This window comes from Maylandia zebra, linkage group LG14 (genome assembly GCF_041146795.1).
Source record: "Maylandia zebra isolate NMK-2024a linkage group LG14, Mzebra_GT3a, whole genome shotgun sequence".
NCBI lineage: Eukaryota > Metazoa > Chordata > Actinopteri > Cichliformes > Cichlidae > Maylandia > Maylandia zebra.
The window spans coordinates 12,582,806-12,599,580 of NC_135180.1; the positions used below are offsets into that span (position 1 = coordinate 12,582,806).

General features: G+C 39.0%; 1 protein-coding gene across 2 annotated transcripts; it reads left to right on the forward strand.

The window, feature by feature from the left end:
* The first annotated feature begins 1,028 nt into the window (after positions 1-1,028).
* On the forward strand, positions 1,029-16,486 carry gdpd1 (glycerophosphodiester phosphodiesterase domain containing 1). 2 transcript variants are annotated; one of them, XM_004561425.3, is made up of 11 exons: positions 1,029-1,217; positions 3,898-4,047; positions 4,450-4,492; positions 4,832-4,967; positions 6,541-6,586; positions 6,783-6,904; positions 8,667-8,756; positions 9,098-9,231; positions 13,392-13,451; positions 13,666-13,717; positions 14,701-16,486. In XM_004561425.3, the coding sequence occupies exons 2-11, from the start codon at positions 3,912-3,914 to the stop codon at positions 14,833-14,835; spliced, it is 954 nt and encodes a 317-aa protein (XP_004561482.2). In that variant the 5' UTR covers positions 1,029-1,217; positions 3,898-3,911; the 3' UTR covers positions 14,836-16,486. The 2 variants fall into 2 exon arrangements, with proteins under 2 accessions (XP_004561482.2, XP_004561483.2); XM_004561426.4 differs by lacking the exon at positions 1,029-1,217 and adding an exon at positions 2,423-2,617.
* The last annotated feature ends 289 nt before the right edge of the window (positions 16,487-16,775 follow it).

The window sequence follows — 16,775 nt, forward strand, 5'->3', positions numbered from 1 at the left end:
CTGAGCTACAGTGGTATTGAGCATGTACAACTCCCCAAAACAGGAGGTGACATTAACACTCTGCTTTTACACTCTGCATGAACTTTTTAAAATTTTGTATATTGTATATACTGTATGTGACACATTTCAGTTAACTGGGTCAGTGGGTTTGAAATCTTTCTAATCATACAATGCAATAAATAAGGAAACAGGTGTTCTGCTGTGTGCAAAGCCTTAATTTCTTCTTCTGCCTTCCTTCATTTTTCTTCTCTGCAGAGCATACCTCCACCTCTTCAGGCTCTTTTTCACCTCTTCCCTACTCTCACTACATATCACCATGTCGTCTGCAAACATCATACGCCACAGAAACCCCAGCCAGACCTCATGTGCCAACCTGTCCATCACCACTGCAAACAAGAATAGCCTGATGTAATCCTATCCCTGTCTTCAACCCATCTGTCACTCCTACCACAAACCTCACCATTGTCTTGTTGCCCTCATTCATTTGCCACACCACCCTCACATGCTTTTCTGCCACTCTTGACTTCCTCGTGCAGTACCACATTTCCTCTCCTAGTACCCTATCATATGCCTTCTTTAGACCCACAAAGACACAGTAGACCTCCCTCTGACCTTCTCTGTACTTCCCCATCAACACTCTTTAAGCAAACATCTCATAAGTAGTGTGCTTTCTCAGCATGAAGCCATACCGCTGTCACCTGATTGTCACTTCTTTTTGTAACCTAGCTTCAGACATATTTTTGATTATATCTTCATAGTACCAATTTGATCCCTCTGTAGTTACTACAGCTCTGTATGTCCCTCTTATTTTTAATATTTGCTACCATACACTTCTTTTTTCATAAGCAATAATAGCTTTTAAAACAGTGAATCTAAGACATTTTGTTTAAAAATAGTGTCAACTAATACTTAGGTTTGATGATAACAAAATAAAAAAAAACAAACAAAAACAGTGGACTTTTCTTCGTGACGTTTCAATTTTATTTTGAAATATCCGAGAGGAAGTGAAAATAGTCCCCAAGCCGGAAGTAGCAAAGTGCGCATGGGCACGACAAAGTGGCCGGCTAGTGGTGGTGTTTTGTTTTTTTCCAAGCTCAGTGAGACTGCAGACGAGACGCTAGTTCATCACTTTATCGAACTCGCTTCACACACACGTGGACATCGCTAACTTATTTAACACAACTAAGAACAACAGTCCGAACAATTTGATGACAAAGGTAAGAGGGTCATGTTGTTAGCTCGCCCCTTTCACAGCTAACGTTAGCACAGTTTAGCTGGTGTGCAGTAAGCTGGTTTTAGAGATAATGAATGTCATTGTTGTTATCTGTTACTTAACAGGATTTCCAATGTTGAAAATATGACAGCAGCGTCAACTTTGACTTGAACAAGAAATTAGAGGTTGCAACAAAAAGTAAACAAGCATTTCTCTTTCTCCTATATGTGGAGCTGCTGTTCTGGTAGATCTCTTATCTTTTGGAGCTAGATTTTTCTGATAAAAAATATGTGAAGGCATTTTTAATTCCCATTTTCTGTGGGTGGGCTCCCAGCATATGCATCACATCGCTATATTTTGTCTTTTTATTTAAGAAACGCTTTTGATATGTGCTGAATCCTTCATCATTTCTTAGATGTTAATTCTTTTGTCCTTGGATCAGTTATTCACTTGCACTGCTTTTCTCAACTGAAATTATAAAGTATTTCAGTTTTTGGGATAGAGTACCATGTAATAGTAAATTTGTAACACATTTGACAGTATAAGGTACTTCATTGCTACTTCTTTATATCTATTCGTCTTTATAAAATAGGTTTAATGGAAGATGTATTCTGTGCTGGAAATGTAAAAGGCATGAAGGTACCTTTATCCATGTAAAATGTGAACTTGCCCTTTTGGAGTAAGATAATCAGAGCAATATAGGAATGGCTCAATACACCAGCACCTCAGTCAGTTCAACTTTGCCTTTGGTGGGTATAGGTCATGTTTGCCCAAAGTGTCTAAACCAGCATTTTCTCTAGCGGGTGATTTCTCAGCCTGAAAAGTCTGGCTCATGACTGAAAATGCTTCTTTTGAATTTGCAAAACTGTAAAGAGTCTTACTTGCTTTTCATTAGTCAATTTCACGTAAATATGTGTTTTTTGTTCTGTTTTCCTGCCAACACACCCACCAGTCGAAGCAGATGGCTGCTCATCCCTGAGCCTGGTTGTGCTGGAAGTTTCTTCCTATTAAAAGGCAGTTTTTCCTTCCCGCTGTTGCCAAGTTCTTGCTCAAAGGCGGTTGTTTGATTGTGAAGTCTTTGCCTTATAATATAAAGCACGTCATGACAACTGCTGTTTTGATTTGGCACTATATATAAATAAAATTGAATTGAACTGAATATATGAAAATGGAAAAAATTTTGGATATATGTTTTATTTGTGTCAGTTTTGTTTACAATGTTTTTAACTTTTAAAATGTAAATATACAGACTTTCTTTGACTATGTAGGCTGACGATGTCTCCGCCCAGCCTTTTTTTGTGGGCCTGACCTGCAGCATGTGTTGTTTTGTCATTTAAATAGGAGCTCGTGCTCAGCCAGGGGTGTTTTTTGGTTTGTTTTTTTGAGCTTGTAAGGAAGCGTGCTGTAAGTAACTTGCTGTAACTCTGTTTCGTTTGTGTATTTGGGTTCATGTTTTGGTCTAATTTTGTTGTGTCTTGTTTACTGTTTTCCTGTTTTCTTTCTTTCTTTTAACTTAAACTCAAAAATTTAAGTGATGCAAACATTTTTTAGTGAGAGGGCATATTTTCAATTCCTTTAATTCCTAATCAGTATTAACTAGCTTTAGCTGAACAGTGTTTTGAGATTTCACATGTTATTAAGACAAAACTTGCATTTTAGGACCTCACATTTGTACATTTATGGAATTTATTTTAAGAATTGCTCAGCTGGAGATATTAGTGACATACTCAACAATGGTCCATGTAGAGTTCAAATGTTCAGTTTGAACATTATTTGTCTGAGATCTGTGTTTTCCTGCCTTTCCTTTTCTTAGTATTTGATAAACAAAAATGTAGATTATACAGTACTGTGCAAAAGACCTGAGTCACCCCAATTATACTGTGCTTCCAGGGAGCCATACTTTCTTGTAATTTTTAAAGAATTTGTCTTAAGCAATAGTTCTCCCGGCTTTCTGAAGGTCTTTCAAAGTTTTTTGTTTGACATCGGCTGCTTTTTCACTCATTTTCTGTTCAGTCCATGAACCTGGTAATTTTTAGAGAAATGGTTTCTTTTCTTCAGGTACTTAACACTGACCTACGAGTCATTCTAGTCATTCAAAAGGCACCTAACTCAAGGGATTAACTACTGCTGTGTTTACATAAAGCAGGCAACTTTGCAAAGAACCCTTTTTAAATAGTATCTTTAGGTATTTTGTTACCAGCAGCCTGTATGAAAACACATTTTTCCCTCTCATTTCTGTAGCTGAATCCAATGATAACATAGTTTGACAAGCGCAGACATGGGCACCGGCAAAATGATTCTGAAATAGTGAAAAGTTGGTATATGTTGGCACAGTGTGCTGTGTGTCCTTAAAAACAAGAACTAAAAAATCAGAGGAAAGGCTTTGAATATCCTGGAGAACTGTTCCTGAAGACTACTAAGCAAATTATAAGAAAACTTGCTAAAGAAAATCCAGGCTGTGTTAAAGTGTGTTAATCTCTTCATGTATCAATAATTCACTTGACCTATTTCCTGTTATCCTTGCAAAGTATGAAGAAAATAGGTTTGTTTTTGTTCAGTGTTTGTGATTAAAAACGTTTGGTGAGTGGGAAAAATGTATCTGCATTAAAAAAAACACACAAAAAACCCCACACATTTATCTGACAGACACAGCCACTGCTAAATGTCTGGTGTTTGTTCTGCAGGGGACTGATAGAAGATGTGTGCTGCTGTGTATGTCCTGTCAACGGTAACGGGCTACGTGCTCACCTCTGCCCTGCTGCTAAAATGCCCAAATCTGTTACATCGAAAGAAGCGAGAGACTTTTGTCAGCAAGCACATTTCTCACCGTGGAGGTAGGTCACCAGTTTTCTTTCTTAAGAACAGCCCTTGACTTAAAAGGTAAAAGGTGCCACTTAATCCCAACTTACTTTGCTTCTTTTAGGTCCCACTAACAGCTAGTTACTTACTCACGGGTAAAAACAGGTTTGTTATTCAGGGTTTTGACTGTCACATTTCTCTTCTATAGTTTTGATCCTATAACCATCTATTTGTTACTGGGCAGTAGTTGCAGAAATGAGTTAAAGATAAAAATTAGAAAAACTTACACATGAACCACAAGCAAAATATCAGAAACCCCCCGCCCCCCGAGAAGATACTTGTTATGCCCACATCTGGAGTGAAGGCAGTCTTTCAGACATGTGTTTCACAGCAAAGCAGGTAAAAAGAAATCTGAGTTTTTATTTTTCCGATTTCAGGGGCAGGTGAAAATCTGGAAAACACTATGATGGCTTTCAAGCAGTGAGTAGAAACTTCAAAGTCATAAGACACAGCTCTTTCTTTGGGATTTGCACTTGTGACTGTGGACGGTGTGTGTCATCTGAGATGTTGTCTTAGTTCTTTTACCCACAATCGAGCTTGTGAATTGGTGCAATATGTACAGTAACTGTTCGTGTAAAAGATAACCTTGTGGTTCTCCTTTGTTTGATTAGTTAATCAGACAAGAGGTGGACTGTTTTATGCATTTATTGAATCTGTGTGTGCTATACTGCATGGTTAGGGTCCAAATTTCAATGCTAATGCTTGTGTGCTTGAGATTGCGGCTGAGTCTATATGCGTACTGTGTGTCGGATCGTGCAGCGCTGTGGATGTCGGCACAGATATGCTGGAGCTGGACTGCCACCTGACAAAAGATGAACAGGTGGTGGTTTCACATGATGGCGATTTGCAGAGGACCTGCGGCATCGACACCAACATCTCCGATGTGACCTACGCTGTAAGTTTGAACTGAAGCCACTTTCAAATCTCTTCTCATCATTGATCAAGCGCTGTGCATGTTTAATTCTTTGCATGAAAAAAATTACAAATATAACACTGAATTTTAATTTTACATATATGGCAAAGAGCTCGGTCAGACAGAAGTGTCGTGAACTAATTTTTATTTATTTATTTATTTATTCATTGAGAATTCAAACAAAATTTACATAAATTCAGTTGTTTTTAAAAGTCATTAAAGATCATTCCACCCTGGAAAAACAACAGTTGAAAGGAATCATTAAAAGCCCCAAATCATCATGACACTCATGCTCATCATGATTGGGTTGAAACGTCTGACCACAACTGTGAATGTGGTTTGTGTTTAGACATGATATGAGCTTTGATGGATCATGCGCCTTGATCAGGGGAGGTCAAAAACAAGTCATCTGATTACGTCACGTGATTTTAAAAAACTCTTATCCAGCTACATTCCTTGTGAGTAACTTAGGATTTTGGCTAAGCTCTGCTCTCCTCTTTAAACATTTGGTAGTCTACACATTTAATGCTTATTGGAAAAAAAATGCTTTTGTCTTGCAAAGAAGCCTTACAACATTAAACTGAAGTATTTTTGTGTGTTTGTAGAGGTTCTTGGGTCAGAGATCCCATCTACAAGTTAAATTTTATATTTTGGAACTGAAGATGAGGCTTAGTGGGTTTTAATGGTCTTTGGCCTTGTTGTAGACATAAGCACAGACCTTGGTGTCCAGTAAGGTTAGACTCATGAACTTTAGTGGCTAGTACTCTTGAAGGAGTAGAACTTATAAATCAGCATAAATATCCAGATACAGTGATCCTAAGAGTATTTCCCATATATGGAATAAATAAAGTACTTCTTATCTTTACTGATCTCATCTAAACAATGATACCAGCCTTCCTGACTGATGGCTGGCTGTTGGCAAATAAAATGAAAAACACCAGTGTCAGTGGTTTATATGGTGTGTTACTTTACAGTATATATAAATCACATCAATCTGTGCTTAAACAAATGAAAAAGAAGGTGGAGGTAAGATTGAAGTTGTCTTATATAAAGAATATTTCTCTGTTTCTCCTGCACAAAAGAGGTAACAAAGAAATCAATATATATTTAAAACAACAAGACACTAAAATATGGGCTTCAGTTATTGGCCAGAGTATTATTTTAAACATTTATTAACATTCTTATTGACTCTTTTTATTCTTGTTCTTAAAAAATCTTTCAGTTAATATGCATGAACAACATTTCTGAAATCCCTACAAAGACAATAAAAAAACACCCAGTATACTCAAACAAATTATTGTCATCATTTGCTTTGATGGAACAGGAAACAGTTGTTCCTGCCATAAATAAAAACACATTTTAGTGACTTGTGCAACGGTCAGATTTAAAGGTTTGTCTGCAGAGGATTTTCAGATTTCACAGCTGACCTCGGAAGTCTTAAGTTTGGGAATGGCTGCTCTAGAGAAAACTATATCAGAAATCCTGGATTTATTTTGAGCATGACTGCTTTGTTTCCAGAAGCTCTGAAGTTGTGTCTGTCGTGCTTTCTTTGCAGGAACTCCCTCCATACCTCTGCAGGCTGGGTGTAACCTTTCAGCGAGGTGAGCATCACGTATCCGTCACTTGTGTAATTACCACGAAGCAACGTATTTATTCAGTAGGTGACACAAATCGACATTTTAGGTTATAACAGTTGACAGCTGACGGGCAGAAAATTACCGCTAAAAATACAAGTGCGCACAACCCGGCGTCTAATCTGAAGCTGATGGTGTTTTTAACCTGTCCTTGTCTGTGCAGAGTGCTTCTGCGAAGGAGGAGAGGACAAACGCATCCCTCTCCTCAGGGACGTGTTTGACGCATTTCCCAACACTCCTGTTAACATTGACATCAAGGTTAACAATGACACGCTCATCAAGAAGGTGTGTGTGTGTGTGTGTTTGTCTGTGTGTGTGTTTGTCTGTGTGTGTATCTCCTGTTTTTATTCTTTCAGTTCTCTGACCCCTGACTGAAACTTGCTTTACTGTATTGATGACATGCAGCTTGTGGTTATTTCCTTGTGCAGGAAACAGTGTACAGTTAGCCTTATAGCTTTTTGGACAGTGACACCATTTTTGTAGTGTTGCCTCTATACGTCACTTTAGTGGATTTTTAGATCAAACTGCAGTTTTAATTCGTGTTTTTTGGAAAAATTTGTATTAAAACATTTTAGGAATTGCAGCCATTTTTATACATAGTTGATTTTCAGTGGCTCAAAATGAACTGGACAAACTAACATCATTTTAGATTGTTTTAATACTTCAGTCAGTGACTGCCTGGAGTCCAGAACCCATAAACATCACCAAATGCTGTGTTTTGTCCCTTAAAATGCTCTTCTAGGCCTTTACTGCCTCTGCCTTCAGTTGCTGCCTGTCTGTGGGTCTTCTGTCACTGTTGTCTTTGGTTATTGAAAAACAGGCACCTTTGAGTTGGGATCAGGTCACTGACTTTAAAGAATATCTAATTTCTTTTCATTGAGAAACTCTTGGTTAGCTTTTACAGGATGCTTTACGTCATTATCACTTTGTACTGTGAAACACTAACCGATCAGTTTTGGAGCCTCAGGCTGAATCTGAGAAAAGAGTACATGCCTGTACATTTTACAGTTCATCATGCTGCTGCTCTCAGCCATTACGTCATCAATAAACACCAGTGACCCGATTTCACTGGGAGCCATAACACTACCTCCGCCGTCCTTGAGTTGTTCTTTCCTTCTTCATACTTTTTGCAAGTTCAGCACTTGGACTCAAATGCAGATTTTGTGTCTCTTGTGGAATCACGAGGGACATCTCATCACCTGTTCACTTACTTTTAGGCTACTGAAGAAGGCAGTGTTTAAAAATGGCTATAATTCCAAACGGTGAACTCTTTCTCCCATAAAGATGAAATTTGGCCTCCCCTGTACACTAATGATGGGTTTTGCCACCTATTATGTATTAAGAAAAACGTGTTTTTCACATTAATTAGAATAATTTCAAGGTTTTTCCAAGATGCACACCCAGTCATTTTGTGCTGGAAGCAGGCCTGCAATGTGACAGAGAAGAGCTTCAAGGATTACTTCTAGTGGGCTTTCAGGGAGTAATGAGTTAATGCAATGCTTTTGTTAAGACTCCTGAATTAGGGCTGAAGTCGCCGCTTCAATCATATCTTGATTTAAAATAAGCTGTGATGACAACTAAAAAAAATGTACCCTTGTCCGAAAATGTATCGACTTAACAGCCTGTTTAAGAAAAAAAAAGTCCTCCATAGTTACAAAGCCCATGGTGCCTAGTAAAGGAAAGGAAAGTGAAGCATTTCCTAAAGTACGATGGTTAGATAACCAAGACTGAGATATGTTTTTAAGTCCCTTTTATTTGTCTGTCACCACAATCATGCATAAAGTAACAGTACAAACCTGATGAAGAGGGGAGAAAATGTAGACAGAGGAATAACCTGTTCAGATCCTGAACTGATCTAATTTAAGAGGACGTTGGCCTTGTTATTGGGACTCTGCCCTCCAAGTGTCCGTCTAGAGACTTTACGAGTTTTGCCGCCGTCTTTTCATCAAAAAACTAATTCTAAGTTTTAAATATTGGCAACAGGACAGAGCAAAAGCAAGAGAAAATGTTCTGTTTCATAGTTTCATTGAGTTTTCAATCCTTGCAGGTCTCCGAGCTGGTCGTGAAGTATGACCGAGCGCATCTGACTGTCTGGGGCAACGCCAGCAACCAGATTGTGAGAAAGTGCTACAAAGAGGTACGTTTATATGCTGCTTCACATTACTTTGGTGAAATGTGTGTAGCTATTTATAAAATTTGTTGTTATGAAATTACAGAATTTCATAACAACAAAGGAATAACCTGCTACCAGCAGGCCTACAGGAAAAGTGCTAAATCTGTCCCATATAGCAGTATTTTAAATGCACTTCTTTGTGGAATCACTATTCATCTTTTTGTCATGTTTCTAAAAATGTTCAGACCCTTTGAGGGAGTTTTAGAGGAAACACTTTTATCGTCATACTCCATCATCATCCTCTTCGGTGAATAAAAATGACTTGGAACTGCTTGTAAGTCTGGTCTGGTTGGTTGTTTTTGCAGAACCCTCATATTCCAGTGTTGTTCAGCTTGCCCAGAGTGTTGCAGCTGTTAGGCCTGTTCTACACCGGCCTCCTGCCCTTTGTTCCAATCAAGGAGCAGTTCCTGGAGATCCCCATGCCCTCCATTATCACCAAGTAAGTGCAATACAAATAAGCTCAAAGGCCACTTTATTAGGTATGCCTGTTAATACAAATATCTAATCATCCAAACACATTACACCAACTGAATGCATGTAGAAATCATCAAGAAGACCTGCTGACATTCGAATAAGTCTCTCTACGCTCTGGACTGATGACAGTTGAGAGGCTGTTTGGTATTCTGACAGGGCAGTGAGCACACAGGGAGGTGGATTTGCATCCACTACAGTGAGCAAATAGAAATGTATTTGAGTTTCCTTCACACACAGTCACGCACCCAAATCACTTGCACTTTGTTGTTCATGTAACCAAATACTAGTAATAAGCTCTATGGACACTTTATTAGGTACACCTGTTCTGATGCAGTGATTTGCTGCCAATCATGTGACAGTATAACAGTATAAGCAGTATAATGCAAAGCTCAGATTATCTCAAACTTCTTGAACTTGGCAGTTAGTTCTCTGCTCTCAGACGGCCTCCACAGTCATCAGATCTCAGTCCGGCAGAGCATCTTTGAGATGTGGTGGAACGAAAAATTCTCAGTATGGATGTGCAGCCGACAAATCTGCTGCTGCCATGGGATGCTATCTGAGGGTCGTTTACATGACCTTGTTGAATCTATGACATAAAGAATTAAGGTAGTTCTGAAGGAAACAGGGAGGCCTACCAAATACTAGCAAGGTGTGCCTAATAAAGTGGCCAGGGAATGTGGTACTAAAGAAGTAAAAGGTGCATGTCAGGAACTTTGATAAACAGTTTTCAGGAAAGGGTTAGCTCAGCAGCATGCTTCCACCCTCACTAATACAGTCACAAAACAAGCCCTACATGAAATAACAGAGCAGGGTTAAGGTTTTCTTTTTACCCTAACTAACCTACAGTTTAGTTAACATAAATGATTAAAGTCATCTATGCTGCAGTGTCAACACAAACTATTAATAATTAGTAGTGTAAAATCTGGCAGCATTGTGTTTTAGCTGCTGCTGGTTTATTGGCTGGAGAAAGTTGTCAGTGCTGTGGTTTGATCTCAGTTTGCAGGTGAAACTGAAATGTCGCTGTCTGACTTGCAACAGTTTAAAGGTTCTTTATTGACCTTGATGATTATCGTTGGCTGTGTCCCAATTCAGGGTCTGCACGCTTGAAGTACGCGCACTACGTACGGTGCGTACTACAAGTACGAGAAGTGCGGAAGTGAGAGGCCTGTGAAATGGGACGGTCTAGCCTCCGTCGCGCTGTTCAGGTTGCCTAGCAACCATGATACTAACCGCGAGAGACGTTATATTCAGCTTTATGTGACAGAAATGATGGAGAAAAAATGTTTTGTTGGTCATTCATTCTTGTCATGACAACACTTTGATTAGTTGAGTATCTGAGGCTGAGACCATGGGACTGTAAAACATGATTGCTGGGCTTCATTTCTGTGCTGAACAGTCATTTCAAGATTAGTTATGTTCATATATATATATATATATATATTTTTTTTTTAAATAAAATTATTATTATTTGTTTAAACTTTTTTTACTCTTTTGGCTCTCAGCGAAGGCGGTCGCACTTTTCTCCTCTCCTGCCCTTATCTTCCCTGCTTAGCTTCTTATGTCCTTGTCTTGTCTTGTGACTTACTTTTCCCTGGAACACTCTCTCACAGTCTGTTCTCTAAAACCTAAAAGAGGAATTCTGATAACGACTGTGTTTAGACTGTTCCCCCCATTCCATACAAGGCCACCTGGGTTGGCTGGAAGACTGTTTACTTAGCCTGGCGGGGCGAAGGACACTGTCTCAGCTGAACTCTGGAGAGACACACACACACACAAACACACACACACTGATATGCACACACTGATCCCCCCTCCCTTTCCAAACGCCTTCGATGCTTGTGCCCTACCGGGGAAGATGGCAGTCGACTGGACCAGCGCAGACACGCTGCAGGACCGGATGCGCTGTCTACACCGGCTCTCTCTTACCCTTTACCCGCCCCTGTTGCTTGTCTTGTGTTTCTATGGTGTATTGATAGTCATGTGCTTTTGTGCTGAGGTGTTTTTTCTGTTATCAAACTGTTCTCAGGAGCTCAGTCTGAGTGGAGTTTTTTTTCTCCTCCTCTTACCTCATGTTATGTATTTTCGTTGTTTTTTTCCTATCAGTCTACCTTTCTGACATGTCTCCCCAATGTGATGTTTGTGTAAAGTTGGTCAGAAGGTTCCTTTGTAAGTGCGCATGCGCCATTAGCGTGCTGCCTGCTGTAACCCTAATTTCCTTCGGGATTAATAAAGTCAACTATTATGCATGCAGAGAATATACATGTTCTTTTTGTTTTCATATTATAATTTATATTTAATTGTGTTGTGGTTTGCAGTGTTTTGTGTTGTTTTCACTTTAAATTTGTAAAAGGAAAAAGCTGAAAATTTAAATGAGCCAAGGTGTGAAGGGCCATCTGATCTCAGGAATTCGCATGATAAGGTGGGGCCAGGTTTCACAATGAACTCACCCGAAACTGTGGCTGATTGGGACCCACACCCAGTTTCACACCTTGGCTCAGGCAATTAGAGGATCATCAGGGGGTCCTTTTGTCCCTCTGTGGGGGGTCACTCCCACTAGGTTTATATCCGGGACTCTCCACCATTTGACCTTAGAACTGAAGAAGCTTCTCGGATGAGAGGTGAAACGTCTTCAAGTAACTTAAAGAAGTCCACACGCTTTTCTTTGCAAGCTCCTTTGACTTGAAATGTGAATAGTTGATTTTTGTATTATATGATTTATTTATTACATTTTATGTGGAGTGAATAAATAAAAGTATATTTACGGTGGCCCCTACAGACAAAGCACATACAAACTTCAAATCACATACGAACTCTGAAGCACGTACAAACTCCAAAACACATAAAAACTCCAAAACACGTAAAAACACGTACAAACTCCGAAGCACGTAAAAACTCAGAAGAACATAAAAACTCAAAACACGTACAAAAGACAACAGAAGTGCTCCAGGATGCTGGGCGCAGTGTTGCGCTCTTGTTATCTGGTGGCTACACAAGCCAGCAAGTACCAACGACCGGATTTGGTGTGTGGTAATAACAGGTAAATGAACTTTTTTTTTAAATTATTTGAATATATATGAGTGCCTGTGTATAAATACACAAACAATACACACATGCTTTCAATTGTGTAATTTAAGTGATCTAGTAGCTCTGCTTTGGAAGTTCAGTTCATGCTAGAAATGTGTTTTGGAGTTTGTACGCGTTTTGTCTCTAGGGGCCACCGCATATATTTATATATAAACATATATAAATAAAACCACTTTTTTTTTTTTTTACGTTAGTAATTCCTTTTGTGCATAATTTTATATTATTGTTAATAATAAATTAATTAAAGCAACAAAACAACCTGAAGAGCCGGTTCGGAGCCGAAAGAGCCGGCTCTTTTTAGTGAGCCGAACCGAAAGAGCTGGCTCTCTAAAAAGAGCCGGAAATCCCATCACTACTGTGTAAGCGTCAGGACGTGGAGTAAACCTCTGGAGGAGTCTTCATTAGCTGGGCCTTGTTTTTGGATAACATATACGGACTTGTTTGTTGTTTCCTCCAAATTACAGAAGTTTAGACAAAGGGGATTCCAACTTTAATAACTTTTATTACTCAGGCAAGAAAATAATTTAAACTTTAACTTTGAATTGGGGCTTTAAAGCCTTTTCACAGTACCTGGCTCAGATTCACTCCCCTGGCTGCGCTGGTGTCCTTTCTGTCTCTGTTATTTGCCTGAAGGATGATCTTTGAAAGATGAACTCACTCACTAATTAGGTCATTAGAAGAAACGTTTGCGTAGCTTGGCCTTGTGAAATGTGTGCTAGTGGATCATGGTCAAAGAGCAGATTATTCTTGCCCCAACGCTCATTAAGGATTAACAGAATTTTTTTTATTGCACTTCTAAAGTGTGAAGTTCTTGCTTTAAGACTGCAACCATAAATTGTGTTTATTAAGAGATCGACTTGATTTCTTGTGCATATTTAAACACACTGATTTATTAATTTTCTTGGGTAGATTTCAGAAATTTCCTAAAAATATGTTGTCATGCTGTTATAGCATCAATCAAGTGCCCTTTGTTTTTGTTGTTTTTTGTTTTTGTTTTTTACCATTTTTAATTATTTTACTTTTCTGTGTGAATTTTTTCAGACTGCAGGATCCCAGCAGGTTAACTAGAGGTCAGCAATTTATCGCCTGGCTGGCAGACACGTAAGTCGCTTTCTCCTCCAAAAATGTAAAATCTCTTTGATTTTTGTGGTTGAATCAGCAGAAAATTCAACAAAAGATAAACCTGCAGCAGCACTAGGCTTTTTTGTTTTGTATTTCTCTGTGTTACTGAGATGTAGCTGTGCGATCACGATTAACATAGAAAGGATTTACAGTCACACACCTCAGCTGATTAGTGTTTATTTTTCTCTTGCAGTTTGCTGATGAGGAAAGCTCTTTTTGACCATTTAACAGCTCGGGGAATTCAGGTAAAACTGCAGTTCCTTTAAAATTAAGTTGATTCAGGTTCCTGTGAGGAACCGTTGGCCAGTAAATGAGGAGCTATGGAAGTGTTTTAGAGGTTAGAATAGATGGCTGGTTCATTGGAACTTCCTTACCTGATTACATGGATACAAAAGTCTTCCTGTTGTAGCATGTTTTTCCTTTTCTTTGGTCTCAGTCTCTATGGTCACTTAGCCTGTGGTAGCGATAGGCAGATGGCACATCTTCTGGCAAGTTTTTATTTGCAGTCCTGGAACAATTTCCAAGATTGGTTGACGTAAAGGGGATGGTTGCGCGTTGGTCTTAATCAGAGCCTACGCACAGGTTTGTATGTTGTACTTGAGTACTGTCACCAGAGGGCAGTGTCACAAACAACCAGCCAGCCACAAACAATGCTAACTGAGGGTTTTTTGTGCTTCCTGGCTTTCAAGCTACACACAGCATCATCCCCATGGTCTTTTATAGTACTGTGCACTTGTATGTCTGCACAGGTTAATAACTGAAAAGCAAGATAAAATGGTAGTTTCATGAATCCCACATTAAAAACCATGGTTTAGTCCTAGTGCATGTATGGAGGAGGTCAAGAGGTACAACACTGAGAGTCTACAGCCATCTGTAAAACATGGCAGTGTGGGATCATGTTGACAGAGAATAGAGCAAACGGTAGCCAACATCCAAAGAAGAGCTTTGAATGTCCTTCAAGAAGCCGGGAGAACTGTTCCTGAAGACTGCTACTACTACTGTCACCACTTTCCGTGTGGCTTGTTTTGCTCCAACAGTGTGTAAAACTTTTGTAAAAGGCCAGAACTAAGCCTGTGTGTGTGTGTGTTGTAGTTACACTGTGGTTAAAAGCAGTTACTGGAAAGGTTCCTACCAGATCAAATATAGACTAGAGTACAGAAACATTCCTGTGTGTGACAGCCTCTGACCGCGTGTGTATTAACTGTACAAATCCCTCATGTGGTTTCAGGTGTACATTTGGGTGCTGAATGACGAGGATGACTTTCAGAGGGCGTTTGATTTGGGAGCCACGGGAGTTATGACAGATTTTCCCACCAAGCTTAAAGACTTCATGGACAGGAACAGCCTTTCCAAAGCGGAGTGACCTGCCAAAATCTACCTCACCCCACCTCTCACCAGTGATTATCCTTCAGGGCCACTGACCTGCCAGACCAGCCCCCAACATACACCCGCTTTTACTGCAGGCATTCCAGCACAGCTACTCTCACACTGTGTTTTACAGTCTGTAGGAACTCCAACATGCTCTGTATTAGGAACCGCGTGTTGTACATGTAGTGGTAGCACATACTCCTGTTTTTCATTACTCATACTAAACAGTGTGATCATATTAGAGCTTGACTGATATTGGGCCCCGTCACAGAGACAGTATATCGCCACAGGCTTACAGATTTTCTGATATGACCCAAAATGAAAACGTATTTGGGTAATTTGGTTTACAATCCTCTCAGCAATGACTGCAGCAGATGGCGGTGCAGTCATGCGATGTCTTCACAGTAAGTTGGTAAGTTACGACTGAAGTATATTTCGAAAAAGTTAATAAGAATTGTTGCCATTATAACACAAATATACTGCATGCATTTACAATATTTTAGATGCATAAATGATGAAATCTGAATGTTTTCTTTTAGTCACAAAAAATCCTGGCTCATTATTATTAGTAGTAGTATTATTAGAATTATCCATGGTGCGTTCGCTTGCACACACATGCACAAACATACCCATATAACAGTATGATATTTCTGCTAGGAGCACACACTTAATTGAAACCACTGAATTTTTTTTTACAAAGAGCTAAAAATGCCACTGAAATATTGTGCTTTTAAGTTTCATCAGTCTCAGATGCCATAATAGATTCATGGTCCTTGACATGACACTTTCTGTAAGGGTTTACTTGCGCAAAGTCGATCCTTTTTGATGCTTTCAAGTTAGTTTGCAGTATTACTGCATCATGCTAGGGGTAATGTGCAAGCACCAGCAGATGCAGCTCGATGATGTCATGTTATTTTCGACTTGTTTCATATATATATATATATTTTTTTTTTTTCTCATTGTTTTGGCTCATTATTATTATTTTGATCAGCCTTTTGATCAGATAAAATAATAGAGGCATACACTGCCTGTTTTATGAGGAATTTTGCACAAAATAGGAAACCTTATCTGGTTTCTTTTACCTGTGTCAGTGTGATTGCAATCAGCATTGAACTTTATATGACATATGTGTATATTTAAAATATTTTACAGCCTAGTATAAGCAGTGATGCAGACTGATCGCTTTACTGCACTCATTTAAAATTCAAATGTGTTAATGAAAGTAGTTTACACATAGTTCCTTGCTTTAATATACAAATATATGAAATGTTATGATGCTCGGTGGCGGTCTCTAATCGAATGAATGTGGTTTTGGCTGAATGTACTGTACGTTGTTTGGGATTTTTGCAGTCAAAACAATGTTAGGTTTGTTGTGGGGCATTTTAAATCACTTATGTGTGATGTTTTACACTGTTTTTACAAATGTTCTTGAAGATTTCTTTTAGAGACTTGATCCAACAATCACATTACAAGTACTAGGATTTTTCTGATTATACTACTTGTGCTGTCCTCAGTGTACTTTTATTTTGCATGTTTAAAGATGTTGTGTGTGTTGAACTGAACTTTTTTGGGCTCATCTTTAGATTTGATTTGCCGAGAGCAATTTTTTGTATCTGTATCAATAAACACTGTATGTACATCATTATATAAAAGTGGTATTTGTCGTTTTTTAGGGTTGTGTTATGTCACAGTTTATGTAACTGGCAGGAGGTGGCGCTGCAAACTAAAACGACGTCAGAAGTTTTTACTGTCGCAAAAAGTTAATGATGCCGGACATGTTGAAATAATAATTTCCTACTTTTTCACAAGAACAGGTGATGCCTTCGCTGTGTTGTCCTGCTCGAGGCAGCTTCATTAAACAATATTTGCAGGTAGCTGAACTGCTTTCTAGAGAATTCATTTAGAAAAAAAAACCCCGTTAGAATCCGGAAAGAT